We start from the raw sequence: 16,234 nt of genomic DNA on the forward strand, positions 1-16,234 counted from the left end.
GGCAGGCTCGCCCAGCCCTTCAGAGAGAAGCTGGGGCAGTGGGGTCTTGGGACTGCCCCTCCTGAGGAGACAGCACTGCTGGCCTGGCAGTGTGGACGGTCCCAGCTGTCCCTAGTCTTCAGTGGAGCTCGGGCTCCAGCATGGTTTTATACTCTTGGTTTCTATCTATCATCTATCTATCTATCTATCTATCTATCTATCTATCTATCTATCTATCTATCTATCATCTATCTATCATCTATTGCTCAGGCACCGTGATAGGGTGAGGGAGCCACACCCACGAGAAAGGAAATGCAGTGTCTCCATTGGGAAAAGCACCGGGACCCTCGTTCCCGCAGTCACATGCGGAGCGGTTGCTGTCGGTGTTCACAATGTACTGGGAACCTTGCTCTCCAAAGTGCACTAGGAAGCTCCCGGGGAAAATCCCAAGGGAATTGTAGAGCGAGTGGCACTGATTGCATGCCAGTTTAAAAAATCCCACGTCAGTCTATACGACCAAAGCCTTTTTATTCCCAGCAGAAACTTACAAAAAAAGACATGTTTTATTTGCCCCTCCCTCCCCTGTCCACGTTACACTTGATTTTCATCATCTTCAGGCTCCACAGTGAGGTTGAGCCCAGGGGGTGGCCCCCTGTGGAGCTTTAAAGTAGGAGTCGTAAAACCTTGGCCTTCTACCTCCCGTCTGCTCCTGGAGGGCCATGGCTTCCGTTGGTGGCACTGGGAGGTGGGGGACTGCACAGGGGGTCCAGCAGCCACCTGTGGGTGCGCGGTGTGCAGGGTCCTGGCTCTGCCCAAGCAGAGAGAGGCGGGCGGAGGGTCAACTCCAACACTTTGGGAGGAGGTGGTCAGGGGCGCAGGGCCCCGCGATGAACCCCGTCTGCGCTCCAGAATGTCTCGATGTCTCACCGGAGGCAAAAGGGCAGCTGCTGGTGGGGCGGGCGCCCCAGCCACCTTTCTGGCCCAGGCCGTCGTCGCCAGCGGCAGTCTGTTCTGTGGGCAGAGCCCACCTAGGCCCGGTGCTGCCAGCGATGGGGCTAAGCATCAGTCTGTCTCGTGCGTGGAGAGGGGCCCTCGCGCTGGACATGCTGACCCGCCACGTTATCAAAGGAGCCTTAGTAATGCAGTGGGCTAAGCACTAGGCTCACTAAAAGGTCTGCAGTTTGTGCCCACCAGCCGCTCTGGGGGAGACGGTGGGCTCTGTAAAGAAGAACACGGGTGGGGGATGGGGGCTGGCTCTACTCGGGCCTGCTGTCAGCTGGAACGGACTTGATGGCGGTGGGTATCCTAGCTTTTCGACTTCAGCAAACGCCCAGGTAGTCCCAGGGCATGGGGCTGCTCCTCCTTTGGCGGGGAAGGGCTGGGGGGCAGCCATATTTCCTAACCCTCCTCTGTGAATTGGTGGGGATTGGGTCAGGGCCCTGTGCCCCTCCTGCCTATGCCCCCAGGCCAGCAGATGGTCTTTCTGAGCAGGCTTTTTCCAGCTCAGGGGTAGAGGGTGGGGGTTGAGGGGACATGTGCCGAAGCAGCAGGTGGTGCTCCTATAGAGTGAAATGTGGGTGGCCGAGATAGGGAGCAGTGAGTCCCCCAGGCTGCAGGGACCAGACCCTGAGTGCTCCCCCAGGACTGTGACTCTCAAGCCCTGGACCACACAGAGCCCACTGGGTTGGGGCCTGGACACCTGGAGCCTGGGAGGGGCAGGGCTCACTCCTGGTTATCTCCTGGGGACTCACATTCCCTGATCTATGTGGCCTAGTGGTCACATGCACTGGACAGCTAACTGCAAGAACAGCGATTCAAAACCACCAGCCGCCCTGTGGGAGAAAGATGGGCCTCTACTCCTGTCAAGAGTGCGTCGCAGACATCCACAGGTCCGGTTCTGCCCTGTCCAATGGTAACCTGTCCCTTGGAGCTGGTATTGCTTCGACGGCAGTGAGTTTTTGAGATACTCAGAAGGCGTGCCCATAGCAACCACCACCTCCCTTTAAAGTGCAGTTGTCTTAGCTTTCACAGGTCTTCCTGGGGAAGGGGGCAACCCCACCCACCCAGTCATGCCCGCTCAGAACCCCTTGAGGGCAGTGGAGAGCTGCTTCAGGGGGCTTCCAAGGCTGCCATGCCTTGGGTAGACCACACTGGCTCACTGTCTTCCCAGGGAGTGGCTGGTGGGTTCTGAGGGCTGCCCTCTCTGGCACTTTAACCACGACACGCCAGCAGGACTCTCAGGAAGACAACCTCACTTGAGAGGCTCTGGGCCCAGCAAGCAGGCAACCCTGCCAGTCACCAGCCTGTCTTCCTGCTCCTTCTCTCTGCATCCAGCCTTGGTCGCCTCTGCAGCCCCCGGGGGCAGAGAGGGCAGTTACCCTCAGCCGCCTTCAGAGAAGTTTCCAGAAGCAACCAGAGAGCATTCCATTAGAAACTTGAGAGTCTGCCCCGCAGCTAAGACCACAGACTGCCTGCTGCAGTGAGTGTAACCCCTAGGGGCTGGTGAAGCTTCTGCTTCATGTCACAGCACGTGGATCTAGATTCCTTCCATGAGCCGGTTCACCTTTAGCACTCAAAGTGGAGTCTTCGTTTACCAGGCACTCGCTGAAGTCCACTCTACAGCCGGATAATCCTGCTTGCCGCCCAGCAGGTCAGTGCCTCCCACCCAGAGCCCAGACTGCAGCCCCACAGGCACCCAGGGCGGCTGTCCCAGCCCCTTGTTTGGCGACGCAGTTCTTCCCAGAAAAGGGTGGTCACACGGAAGAGCTCTGAGTCCACTTCCAATGCCAGGACACAGAACACACGCCGGCACAGGCCTCACCGATGCACAAGGGGAGAGAGAGGGTGTGGCCCCGCCGGGTGTCACCCACCTGGCTCAGGCGTTGGCCCCGGGGCGGTCACAACTACGGTAGGAAGGTGCACTCCGCGGCTTTGGACGGCATCCACGTGGCCAGGGCATTTTTGGGGAGCAGCCCCCGTGCCCCAGCCTGGCTGTGCGCGGCCCAGAGTGGTGAGTCCAGGGGCTCACGCTTGACCACGGGCGCAGCCCCTCTGCCATCGTGCCGAAGCGCGCATGGGGGGCGCGTAGGCTCTGGCTGCGCACGATGAGGCGGCTCCGTGACCTGCCGGCCACGCAAGCGCTCCAGGCAGGCGCAGCCCGCTGGATAGAAGGGGCCGGGCCTGGCCGTGGCCTGGCAGCTGGGCCCGAGGTGCGGGGCATGGACGAGGGCCCCGGGGAGGTCGGGCTCTCTTTTTAGGGGTATTCTGTTGGGGAACGTGACCGCCTGCCTCCTGGCCAGGTCTCCAGCTCCCAGCCACTTCTGGCCCAGCGGCGCCAAGTAGCCATCCGCCATGTCCTCGGAACCGGAGTCGCTTTCCACCTTGATGGGCACCTCCAGCGACAATATCGGGCTGCACAGAGCTCCGGCGGGCACTGCTAGGCTTCGCAGCTTGGCGTCCTCGGGGAGGTAGCCCCCCACAGGGAAACGCGGAACTCCAGGGTGAGGGAATCCGTTCCCCATACTCCCCTGAGGTAGGTGGCAGCTGGTGGGTGGGGGCACCAGGGTCTGGTCACAATCCCGCCAGGGCCTGCTGGTCCGGCTGCAGTGGGCACTGGGGGGACGGTCTAGCGGGTGGGTGCTGGGCACATTTCTGAAGGCGGCGACCCCGCTGGCAGTGAGGGCGCCCTGGACGCCTGGGTAGGGAACGCAGGTGCCCCGGGGTTCGGCTCGCACTGAAAACGGGCCACTTCCACAAGGCTCTGGCTCCACCTTGACGCCGCCTGTGTGCTGCCTCTCGGCTGCCCAGCCCAGATGCCGCGTTTTCCCAGCGGCGTATGCGTGTACTTGCCGCTGCCCCCTCACATTCAGCAGCCTCCCTCGAGCCTCTTCCTCCCTCTCCCTGCAGAGAAGACAGGGCTCATTAGAGCAGGGCGGTGGGGGGGGGGCGCTCACCAGCGAGGTGGGCAGTGCTCTCCAAGAACCAAAAACCCACCACTCCTGGGTCCTTTCTGATTCACAGCAATGCTGCAGGGCAGGGCAGGACTGCCCCTGAGCCTTTCAGAGACTGTAACTCTTTCCTGGAGGAAAAAGCCTCAACTTTCTCGGAGAAATTGGTGGGCTTGAACTGATCACCTTGGAGACACTAAATCGGGTCCCTGCTCACTCTGGCTCACTTACCCTGTGTCCTCCCTGTTCTCTGCGGGGGGTGGGGGGGAAGCCTTACCTTCCTGAGGCTCCCAGCCACCCACGCCCCTCCTCTTCCCTCCCAGCACAGCCCCAGGGCTCTCTCACACAGGGAGTCTCCTGACCACCAGTGGCCAGACCAGTGCTCAACCGACCCCAACTCCTGGCCACTTTGGGTGCCTGGGAGCAGGACGTGCCCACCGGGTTGCTGTCGGCTGTGACCTTCCCCAGGTGCCTCTGGGTGGGTGAGACCCTCCATCCCTGAGATTACAGCCAGTGCCCTCACCCTTGTCAGCAGTCCAGCACTGGTCCACTGAGTGGCCTCACTTGGGACACCTGTCCCCAAGGACATGCCTGTGCAGTCTTGACCCCGAGGACAGCCAGACCCAGTGCCCCAGAGACCTTGCCCACCCGCGACACAGCCCTCCCCTCTGCTGGGAGAGGAAAGGACCAGTTCAAAGAGTCCTTCTTTTTTGGGGGGGAATGGGTGCCCCCACTAAAGGAACTTTGCTGGCAAAGTGTGTTAGCATTGGGCTGCTAATCGCAAGGTCAGTGGCTCGAAATGGGCAGCCGATTCAGCCAGTGCCCTCAGCCTTGGCAGCAGTTCAGCCATGCTCAGGGGAGGCCATGGGGGCTTTCAACTCCAGTAAAGGGCTGGTCTTAGAAACCCACTGTCAGTCCTGCCTATAAAGCCTCAAGGAGCTGGAGGCCTCTCCATGGCAGTGAGCTTGAGACAAAGGCGGGCAGAAAGTGGCAGGGAGCAAAGGGTCCCTGCCCCTGGAGGGCACTGAGGCCCCCCACCAGCCTGGCTCCCGCCTGTGGAGCCCGGCAGCCCCAGCAGAAAGTGGGCAAAACATGCCCAAGAAGAGATGGTACAGTGTGTAGCTAGGGCCTTCCCCAAGCCCAGCCCCAAGGCTTGCTGCTGGGATGGCCCCGGGCCTGTTTTCTGAGGTGCCTCAGCTGCAACGGCCCACCCCTCTGGGATTCTTTCTGGGAGCTGAGCACTCATTGTTTACACCCCGGAACCTCCCTGAGCCCCCACAGATACCAGAAGTGCACCTAAGCCTCCCTCCCTCAGGGGCATCCGAGCCTGGTCAGCACAGGGCCCCCAGAAGGGTGTCTGGGGAGAGGAGGAAAATGGAGTGTATGGAGGCCCAATGCAGCCTCAGTGGGCAGTGGAAGCCCCTTTGGGTGGGCAGTCCTGGGACACGCTGTGGTCTGTGTGCCACAGGAGAAAGCCAGGTCAGCTGTCATGGTCAGAGCACGCAGGCAGCTGGACACACCTGTGACTGGGCCAGTCTGTCTTCTGTGGCACTGAGTGGTGCTACCACCCAGGCCCCACTTACCCTGCAGCCCCCTCGGGGTCAAAGATGAGGTCAGCACCACCGAGACAGAGGCAGGATGCCCTGGCCGGTGTGTGGGACCAGCGGTCAGCGTCGGCGTGCGCTGGTAACACCGGGATGCCGTGCTCTCCGTTGCTCCTCCCTGTGGACAGGAGGGGACAGGGATCAGTCCTTGAGCCTAGACTCACCCTCCAACCTGGTACACCTCAGCCAGCACGCCGTGAATCCTGGCATCCTTGGGATGCTGGGGCAGGGCACAGGGACCAGCCAGCAGCCGCCACCCCTCCGCCACCACACTCCACAAGCGAGGGAGTGCACCAGTCTCCCAGGGGGCCGGTGGATTTCTGGACAGCTGTGAGTCAGGAGCTGGCTTCGCATGCCCCCTAACCCTCCAAAGTGACCAAAAATAAACTCAGTGTTTACCTGCCGAGTAACTGGGCATCCCCTGCAGCTCTGGGTCACACAAACTCCCCATTGCTTTGGCCCTGTGAGGAGCAGGTAACAGCAAAGTCAGGTATGCACACAAAACGTGATCTCACAAGCTGGCCAAGAGACTGAGGTGCTCCCGTCCTTTCTTGAGAGGTCATACTGAAAACATGCCACCAAGTCCCTGTCAGGACAGGTGGGAGAGTGTCTGAAATGACATTAATGACAGGCCATCTCTGGGGACCTCGCTAAGCACCGTCCAGAGTGACCAGAGCCAGGGCTGGCACTCTGCACCACGCAGAGCTCAGAGTGAAGGTTGTGATGGGTACGTGGGAGATAGGTTCTGAATTCGCTCAGAGCAGGGTGGTGGGGCACCATGTGTCGTATTGTGGTGGCTTGTGTGCTGCTGTGCTGTTGGAAGCTATGTCCCTGGTATTTCAAATATCACCCAAAGTGAATAGGCGAATGATGCACGGGTGCATTTGCCGCACAAGACCTCTTGAGAGTTATTGCAGAGCAAGGAGGTTACCTTGAGGACTCAGGTGCACCTGACCCGGAATACCACGGTGTTCTCATGGCACCAGATGCGCGTGAACATTGGACCCTGGGTAGGGGAGACCGCAGAAGGGTCGATGCGTTTGAACTGAGGTGCTGGCGAAGAGGATACAAGGACATGCCGCTCTGTCTTGGAAGAAGTATGGCCAGAAGGGCTCCTCAGAGGCAAGGATGCGAGACTGTCTCACATGCTTCGGACATGTGGTTCGGAGAGGCCAGGACATCATTCTTGGTAACACAGAGGGGCAGCCAACGAGAAGAAGGCCCTCAACTAGACGGACTGGCAGGTGGCTGCATCAATGTGCGCAAGCATGAGGACCCTGTGAGGCTGGCCCAGGACGGGGCAGTGTTTGGTTCTATTATGCACAAGGTCTCTGTGGGGGGCGGAGCATCCACTCTCTTAACAACTAGGGTGGTAGGAAACTAGGAAGCCCCATCACTCCGTCCCTGCTGCTGCCATAATTATGGTGTTCGCCTGGCCACAAAGGAAGGTGGGCGGTTCCGGTCGTCTGACATAGGCTGAGAAACCAGCCCTGGGAAACCCAGGGACCCAGCTCCTCCCTGGTAGGAGGGGGAGGAGGAGGGGGAAGTCTTAGCTTCTTTTTAAAAACCGTGAGCTAGCAGCTGTAGAGGACCCCTGGTGCTTGATGGTTTCATGTCAGACTGCTAGCAGCCACTCCTTGGGAGAAAGACAGGGTTCCTAGGCCCACGAAGAGTTAGGGGCTCTGAAACCCACAGGGTCAGTTCTGCCTTGTCCTACAGGGTCGCTGTGACTCCGCATCGATTTGATAGCAGTGAGTTTGGTTTTTGTTTTGTTATTTTTTAAACCCGTCGTATTTCCCCTTGGGCTTTTTCTCTTCTCTCCTTTGAAGTTTCAAGACTACCCTCTACTAGTCTCTAGAACAATGGTCCTCAACCTGTGGGTCTCGACCCCTTCGGGGGTCAAAGGACCCTTTCACAGGGCTCTCCCGATTCATAACAGTAGCAAAATGACAGTGATGAAGTAGCAACAAAAATAATGTGATGGTTGGGGGGTCAGCACAACACAAGGAACTGTATGAAAGGGTCGCGGCCTGAGGAAGGTTGAGAACCACTGCTCTCTATATAACGTGGAACCCCAAATCAGACTCCCTACCATGCAGTCCATCCTGACGCCTAGCAACCCTGTGTAAACCCCACCCCTTGGCCAGTGAGTCAATTCTCTAGCACAGAGTAGAACCGCCCAGTGGGGTTTTCGCAGGCTGTCAATCTGTGTGGGAGCGCAGCGCCACACCTTTCTCCCTCCCAACTAATGGTAGTTTGACCCCTGAGCGCCGGGTCTTTGTCGAACGGCTATGACGATGACCTGTGCAAGCCCTGCTGTCCATTCCTACACGCAATCCCCACAAGGCCTGCGCAACACCTGGTCCCGCCACGCGCCAGCTGGACCTGCAGTTCCCCGCACGCGCGGCAGGGGGCGCGCCCCCACACCGTCCCCCACGCCAGTTCGCTGGTTTTTAAGACGAGGGGAGAAAAACAGGAAAGAGCGTTCAGTCCGTGCGCGTCATTTCAGCTCCCCAAACAAAGCCCAAACCGCTTTAGGATGCATGAAAGGATGTCGGCAAGGAAGATGACGACGACGAGGATGCCCAAGAATTGAAGCATCCAGAAAGCCGGCCCCGCCCACTTCCAGTCGCCGACTCGGGGACCCTGCCTCCCAGTGTGTGTCGGTCGGAGTAGCGCCGTGTTCCACCGGGATTCCGAAGCCGATCGCCCGGCCTTTCTTCTGAGGGTTTCTGACTGGGCTCAAACCTCCGATCTTTCGGTGCGCAGCCAAATTCAAAAGGTTCACGCGACGTGAGCCACTTTGGAGACGACCTCCGAAGAGCCCTGCGGTGGTTCTCCCAGGGGAAAGACCTGGTTCTGCTTCTGGGCAGGTGACAGCCAAGAACACCTTAGGGGCAGTGAGTCTGCGCTGAACCAGAGCACCAGCAGGGGCTCCGGGTGCAGGAAGCCCCTCCCCCGCTCAGCTCGCTGCCTCCGCGGCGGTCATTGTTCTCCACCACCCCCACCCCCACCCCCCCACCCCCGCACGTCTGCTTTCCCTGCCGTTCAAGCGCTGCGCCAGTTAGTATTCAAGGCCTTGCAATACTTCCTGATGAACATGGAAGATGCCAAAAGCCAAGCTCCCTGACACGGGGCCCAGGCTGACGCGGCTACCCGGCAGGACAGGGAGGACCGGCCCTGAGTTAGTGCCCGAGACTGCAACTCTTCCCAGGAAAAGAAAGCCCCCGTCCTTCCCCCAAGAGCGGCTGCTGGTTTCGAACTGCAGCGTGTAAACGCAGAGAGGAACCAGAAATCGCCACAGGTGGGCCACGCAGCAGCATCCAGGCGGAGGGAGAAAAGTGGAAGCTGGGCGGGGCTTCCCCGTGCTTCGCCCCACCCCCAGCCAGCCCCCAGCCCCCAGCCCCGGGAGCAGCAGCCAGACATCCTGCGCTGGGGAAACCTGCTGCCCACGGCCTCTCTGAAGTGTCCGAGAGCAGAGATGTCCTTGCTTTGAGGGCCAAAAGCCAAAGTCGCTGTCATCGAGTCAACGCTGACACAGTGCCCCCTACCCCATCCCCCGTGGGTTTCTGAGACTAACTACTGACAGGAGCTGGAGGTGGTTTCAAACTGCCGACCATGCGCATGGGCGCTGCAGCCCGCCCAGCCTTGTTCTCTTCAGTGGCCCCACACGCATGAGAAGCCTGGACAGGGAACAAGGAAGATGGGAGAAGAATGAAGAGAGGATGCTGGCCGCCCGGAGGAAGAGCAGGCCTCTGTTGGAGAAAGTCCGGCCAGAGAGCTCCTTAGAAGCGAGGAGGGTGAGATGCCATCTCGCATACTTTGGACATGTTGTCAGGAGAGAACAGTCCTGGAGAAGGACCTCCTACCTGGTAGCCAGGCAGCGAAAGACAGGAAGATGGGGCGGGAGGTGGGGGGGCGGGGCGGAATCCTGGGCTCGCACCTGACCAGGAGGGTGAGGCAGGCACAGGACGGTGGTGTTTCCTCCTGCTGAGCACGGAGTGGCCCAGAGCCCAGTGGGACCCTCCTCACAGAGGAGAGGGCCTGCCCTTTGGTACCTTTGGTGGGCTCAGCCCCAAGGCTCCTGCTGACATGGCCTGCCGGGTGACCATCTGCGCAGAGAGGAACAACGGCAAGCAAGGCGGCCAGCTGCAAAGCCTTTCCAGAGCTGGGGCCACTGTCTGTCCAGACGGTCATTTTCAGGAGGCAAATGCCAATCAGGGATTATCGATAAAAAGGCTGTGATCCACCTTCCCGTGGTGATGGTCTCTCAACGAGGGCTTGAAAAGGTGGTGGCCAGTTGGGGACAGCCAGGGGAGTCCCTGGGCCTCGGCCTCAGAGGCACTCCACATTCCTCCTTGGACATCACATTCCTCCCTTGGCCACCACGGCGTCCTTGGGAATCTGATGGCGGGAGCTGGGGCCTGGAGGGTGTGGCTCGATGTCCGTGGCTGATCCCCGACCCAGCTGACCCAGCAGGCCGAGCACACTGAAGGTGACAGGGAGACAGGGGCCAGAGTGCCACCCCAGACCTGACCACCCCACTGGCTGGGTCTGAGAGTGTCGGTCATATAGACCGTGTCAGAAGGCAGGGCAGAAGGGGTGTGTCTACAGAGCAGGTAAAAGACCCAAACCCTGACCACCTGACTTGCAGAAGGTTATGAACAGCATTGGAAGTGGAAGCCCCAAATCCATGTGCAGGGTCCGCTCATAGATTAAGCCTCCAGTGAACCCCCTCTGGCGACAGTCGTGGGAAGTGCATAGTGTTTGTGATCAGACAGAGTAAGTCCGTTATGGTGGAGAGAGTTAGGCTAAACAGGTAAAATCTTATTTGATCTCCCTTTTGGCCCATTTAAGAGTTGTTCACTTTCAAAGGAACAAACATAAGCATGCAGATGAAATGTGCGTGGATTCAGCCCCCATGCCTCCCTCTGATCACAGACCAGGGAGGGTACGAGGCTTGCTGACATGCCGAGAGCCCTGGAAAGTGGATCACGGCAGATGCCGCGAGGTCAACACTCAGCACTTGACCTTCCTTTTGACTAATTTTAAAGTTGTTCTCAGTGATGACGGCAGTACAGGGACAAGTTAGCTTTGGTGTTGGGTTTTTAGTATGTTTTTCTGTATACGAAATCCAGGCTGGGTGAATCTATAGAGACAGGCCACCCCCCACCCCTCGGCAAATCACAGTTTACACTTTGCAGACAGGTGTCTGAAAAGCATGTTGCTACACACACACCGTGGCCCGTGCTGCTCACGAGCTTTTGAAGCACCAGTCGTGCCCGTTTATCGCCCACTACACGGGCCCCTGAGGCTGCAGACGCTCTGACACTGGGTTTGAAAATGAACACCCCCCCCGGGGGGGCGGGATGGGGGGGGTGCAGCAGCTCTCACTTGGTGTCTGTGGTGGCCAGGGTGTCTCTGGGCTTGGTCCGGAGGAGGGAAGTCTTCATCCTCATCTCGGCCACAGAGGGCAGCAGCACCGGCACCGCCACACAGAACAGGGAGAGCTGGGGGGGCAGGGCTGTCCCCGAGGGCGCCTTCTTCTTCTGTCCAAACAGGAACTTCAGTTTCCCCTGAAACTGCATCGTCTGGTGTGTCAGAGACAGAGATGAAGAGTGAGTCAGCAATATGGTCCTAAGCGCGGGGACAGAGCTATGGAGAAGACTGGCCTCGAACTCGGTCCCTGGAAGCCTTTGACAAGCAGGACCATCTCACGTGCGTACCCTGCCAACCCCCATGGAGGCCTGCAGGACAGGACGAGAGAGGCCACCTGCCCAGCCCTCCCCAGAGCCATCAGCCTGTCTCTGAGTTCATGCCACTCATAGGTGGTCATTCTACAGCCACAGGGATGAAACTGAGGGCAACTTGATTTCATTCATCTGGACGCTAGATTCCAGAGCTAAAGGGCCAGTGAACTGCTTAGAAGTTTGTGCTATAGGAAAATAAAAGGTTTCTTCATCGGGGAAAATAAAAGGTTCCTACAACCAAGCCGGTGACCAAGTGCCTCCTAGATGCCTTGTCCTTCATGGAAGAATCACCCTGCAGCACGGGCCCTCTCTTCTTTCCATCCACCCACTGTTCTGTCTTTCCTCCCATCCATCCATCCACCCACCCACTATCCACGTGTCCATCTACCCACCCACCCACCCACCATCCACATGTCCATCCATCCATCCACCTGTCCATCTATCCATCTATCCATCCACCCACCCACCCATCATCTACCCACCATCCACCTGTCCATCTATCCATCCACTCACCCACCCATCCACCCACTCACTTATCCACCCATCCACCCACCCACCCATCATCTACCCACCCACCCACCAACCAACCCATCCACCCACTCACCTATCCACCCATCCACCCACTCACCTATCCACCCATCCACCCACTCACCTATCCACCCATCCACCCACTCACCTATCCACCCATCCACCCACTCACCTATCCACCCACCCACCTACCTATCCACCCATCCACCCACCTACCTATCCACCCACCCACCTACCTATTCACCCACCCACCCACCTACCTATCCACCCACCCACCTACCTATTCACCCACCCACCTACCTATTCACCCACCCACCTACCTATCCACCCACCCACCTACCTATTCACCCATCCATCAATTCATCTTTTCTTCCTTCTATCCATCCTTCTATGTTCCCTACCATCCATCCATCCTTCAGTTCATCTATCTTCCTTCCTTCTTCCATCCTGCTATCTATCACCCTTGCCTCCTTCCTTCATTTCTTTCTATCCATCTTTCCATCTGTCAACTCATTCATCAATCCATTCACCCTTCCACTAATTCCACCTACCCATTCCTCAATGGATTCTTCGATCCACCCACTCATCCATCCAACAATATATCTGTCCATCAGTCCATTCATCCACTTACTCATCCGGCCATCTGCCCATCCCTCATCTGCCTATCCACTCATCTTTCCATCCATCTGTAGACTAGTCACTGAACAGCCCCTTGCAGAGCACCTACTGTCTGCCCCCCACACGCTCCGTGTGGAGAACTGAAGGCAGTGATGTGCTCATAAACGTTCAGTGTCCAGCTCTCTGAGGGGCAAAGCCCTAATTGGTTGTTTGCCAATGTCTGTGGTGTGCACACTCCTGCCATGGCTGATTTCAAGCCACCCCTGTGATAACAGCAGATCTAAGAACTTCTGCAAAGTTACCAACCAGCGCTTGTGGGCAGCACGAGCTGGCTCTGTGGGCAGCACTCTGGCCAGATGTGGAGGAAGTGGCTCTCACAGCCACAGGGTGTCAAGTTGGGAGGGGTTTGTGGGCACCTCGGGCTGCCATGTTCCAAATCCTGGCACCTTGCCACAGTGTCTAAAACAAAACTGAAAGTCTATTCCTGCTCATAGTGATGCTAAATCGGGTTTCCGAGGCTGTAAATCCTTATGGGAGCAGACAGCCTCATTTTCAGACAGCTACTTGAGTCTGTATGAAAGTGTTAGGGTGGAGTCAAACCCGCCAATCAGGTTGCAGCCCAATGATTCCTCCTGGGGGGTGTGGCCTTTTCATGAGACACACTGGGGGTCCCTCCTCTCTCTCTGCTCCTTTGCCTTCCTGCTGGCTGGGACTCGCTTGCCTCCAGGGCCACTGGACCCTGAGAGCTGTCTGCACCCTGCCATGATGCCACCACTGACCTTGGATCCACCCCACTGCAGCCACTGGCCTGTGCCTTTCCAGCACCCTACTGCACCTGTCTGCATCCATGGCCTCCAGTGACGTGAGTCTGAAGGGGGCCCCGGCTAGCATCAGCGTGAAGGACTTTACAGGGACTGGACTGGGTTGCCATGTTGATGTGAAATTACTTCTTGATATAAAGTTCTTTCTTGTACATGGAGGAGTGTCACTGGTTTTGTTTCTTCAGACAACCCGGCCGCACACACCTCTTTAGCTAGGTGATGGCCTCTGCTTGATGGGACAGTAATCGGGGCCACTGGGAAGCAGTGTTTTCAGAATTAACCCAGGATAGATGGTCCCATTAAAAAAAAACAAGCAACAACATTACTTATCAGCTAGAAATCCTTACTATCTTACACAATCACAACTTAGGAAATGAATGTGTATTTTAAAAAGTGCCATGACTTGTCTGTCAGTGTGTTGTACGGTGGTGGTTCGTGTGTTGCTGTTATGGAGAAGCTCAGGGTCACCCAGTGAGAACAGGTTTCAGCAGAGCCTCCAAACTAAGACTCGACTGTGAAGAAGGAACAGGCTGCTCACGTCAGAGAAATCAGCCACGGAAAGCCTCAGCAACAGCAGGGAAACATTGTCAGATCCCGAAACCTCCGAACAGAGGGAGAACATGCCAGAGACAGCGCAGCTGTGTCTTTCCTATCATCCAAAGGGATCAACGTATGACCAAGGAAGAGGTGTCTCTCAAAGTACTGCCAACCCTAATGCGGCGAATGAAGACTGTGTGGGTCAGGCCTTAAGGACCGTCAGTGGCTGATGGGACATTGCTCAAAATGAGGGGGGAAAATTGCAAACATCAACTCATTTTCAGAACTTGTAAAGCACGAAGTATGAATCTAGGAAAACGGAATCATCGAAAATGAAATGGAGCGCATCACGTTTGAGATCGTAGACATCAACCAGGGAGCTGAAATGGACTGGCATTGGTCATTTTGAGTCAGAAAATCATGTGGTTTACTGTGCTGGGAATGGTGCAGCCAAGAGGAATGGCATTGTGTTCATTGTCAGAAAGGACATGTCTAGGTCTGTCTTGAAGTACAGGCTGTCTGTGTTGGATTGTATCTACCCACCTTCAAGGAAACCCAACCGATGAAACTATTATTCAAATGTGTACACCAACCACAAAAGCAAGTGAAGAAGAAATTAAAGAATTCTACCAACATCGTCTTGCTCTAAATCCTAAAGTAGCTAAAGCAGATTGAAGAAAAAATGAAGTCAAGGAGCTGAATAGGACATTTCAAACCGCAGCTCCGGAAGACAAAGCCAAATATTATAACGAAATATGCAAGGAGCTAGAACTATAAAATCAACAAGGAAAAACACACCCAGCAGATCTGAAATCAAAAGAACTCAAGGAAAAGTTCAAGCCTCAAATTGAAATTCTGAAAGATTCCATAAGCAAAATATTGAACGATACAGAAAAATCAAGAGAAGATGGAAAGAATATACAGAATCATTATACCAAAAAGAACCAGTCGGCAGTCCACCATTTCAGGAGGTAGCATGTGAGCAAAAACTGATGGTGCAGAAGGGAGAAGTTCAAACTGGACTGGGAGCATTAACCAAAGACAAGGCTCCAGAACCTGATAGATCCCGCATTGAAATATTTCAGCAAGCTGAAGCAAATGTTTCTGAAGATCCTCCAACCACAGCTGCAGTAGTACACTGACAGAGAGCTGCCAGGGATTCAGGCTGGATTCAGAAGAAGATATGGAACAAAGGAGATCATTGCTGATATCAGACGGATCGTGGCTCAAACACAGAATACAAGAAATGTGTTTACTTGTGTTTTGTTGACAATGCCAAGGCATCCCACTGTGTGGACCATAATGAACTGTGGGCAGCTACAGGAGACAACGCCCAATGTTGTAATGAAATGTGCAAAGAGCTAGGATTGGAAAAACAAAGAGGAAGAACATGTTCAGCATATCTGAAATGGAAATCACTCAAGAAACAAAAATTAAGCCTCGAGTTGCAATCTTGAAAGATTCTATATGAAAAACATCGAATGATGCAAGAAGCCTCCGAGGAAGATTGAAAGACTACACAGAATCACCGTACCAGGAAGAACTACTCAACACCCACCCACGTCAGGAGGTAGCAGATGAGCAAGGACCACTGGTCCGGAGGGAAGAGGTCCAAGAGGCACTGAATGCATTAGGCAAAAGAAGGCTCCAGGAACAGATGAAATACCCACTGAAATGTTTCAACAATACTGGAAGCACTCACACGTCCATGCAAGGAAACTCTGGAGACAACTACTTGGCCTGCTGCTGGAAGAGATCCATATTTGTACCCATTCCAACAAAAGGTGACCTGGCAAATGCTCCAATTATAGCACAATATCATTGATGTCACATGCAAGTAAAATTGTTCTCAACATCATCCAACATTGCTTGTAGCAGCACATTGACACGGAAGCTGACAGAGGTCTGGACGGAGTCACAAGATGACATGGAACAAGGGATATCATCGTTGATGTTAGATGGATCTTGACGCAAAGCATAGAATACCAGAAAGATGTTGACTTGGGCTTCGTTGACTATGTCGAGGCATTTGGCGATGTGACTCTAAACAAATTATGGCTAGTCTTGAGAAGAATGGGGATTCCAGAACACCTCATTGTGCTCATGAGGAACTTGTACCTGGATCAAGAAACAGTTATGCAAACAGACCAAGAGAACACCGCATGGTTCAAATCAGGAAAGGTGTGCATCAGGGTCGTATATGAAGAAGAACGTGACATCCGAGGTTGGAGGCAGGCTTATTAACAACCTGGATATGCAGAGGACACCACCTTGCTTGCTGAAAGTGAGGAGGGCTCCATGCATTTGCTGATGAGGACAAGGATGCAGTCTTCTGTGCGGATTACGAGCCAATGTGAAGAAGAGCAAGGTCCTCACAGCTGGACCAGTAGGTAGCATCATTACACAGAGAAAAGACGGAAGTTGTCGAAGATTTGATCTTGCTTGGATCG

At 55.8% G+C, this 16,234-nt stretch overlaps 1 protein-coding gene across 1 annotated transcript in view; it reads right to left on the bottom strand.

The window, feature by feature from the left end:
* Positions 1–488: 488 nt before the first annotated feature.
* The window catches only part of AHRR (aryl hydrocarbon receptor repressor), a 112,554-nt gene continuing 96,808 nt past the window's right edge, over positions 489–16,234 (bottom strand). Inside the window, exons 8-11 of the mRNA XM_075540842.1 lie at positions 10,925–11,121; positions 5,930–5,991; positions 5,510–5,648; positions 489–3,879 (exon numbers count right to left, since the gene is read on the bottom strand). Of these exons, the coding sequence (XP_075396957.1) occupies positions 2,883–3,879; positions 5,510–5,648; positions 5,930–5,991; positions 10,925–11,121 (1,395 nt within the window). The 3' untranslated portion in view covers positions 489–2,882. The remainder of the gene's footprint in view (positions 3,880–5,509; positions 5,649–5,929; positions 5,992–10,924; positions 11,122–16,234) is intronic.

The sequence above is a fragment of the Tenrec ecaudatus genome, chromosome 2 (assembly GCF_050624435.1).
Source record: "Tenrec ecaudatus isolate mTenEca1 chromosome 2, mTenEca1.hap1, whole genome shotgun sequence".
In the NCBI taxonomy this organism is placed as follows: Eukaryota; Metazoa; Chordata; class Mammalia; order Afrosoricida; family Tenrecidae; genus Tenrec; species Tenrec ecaudatus.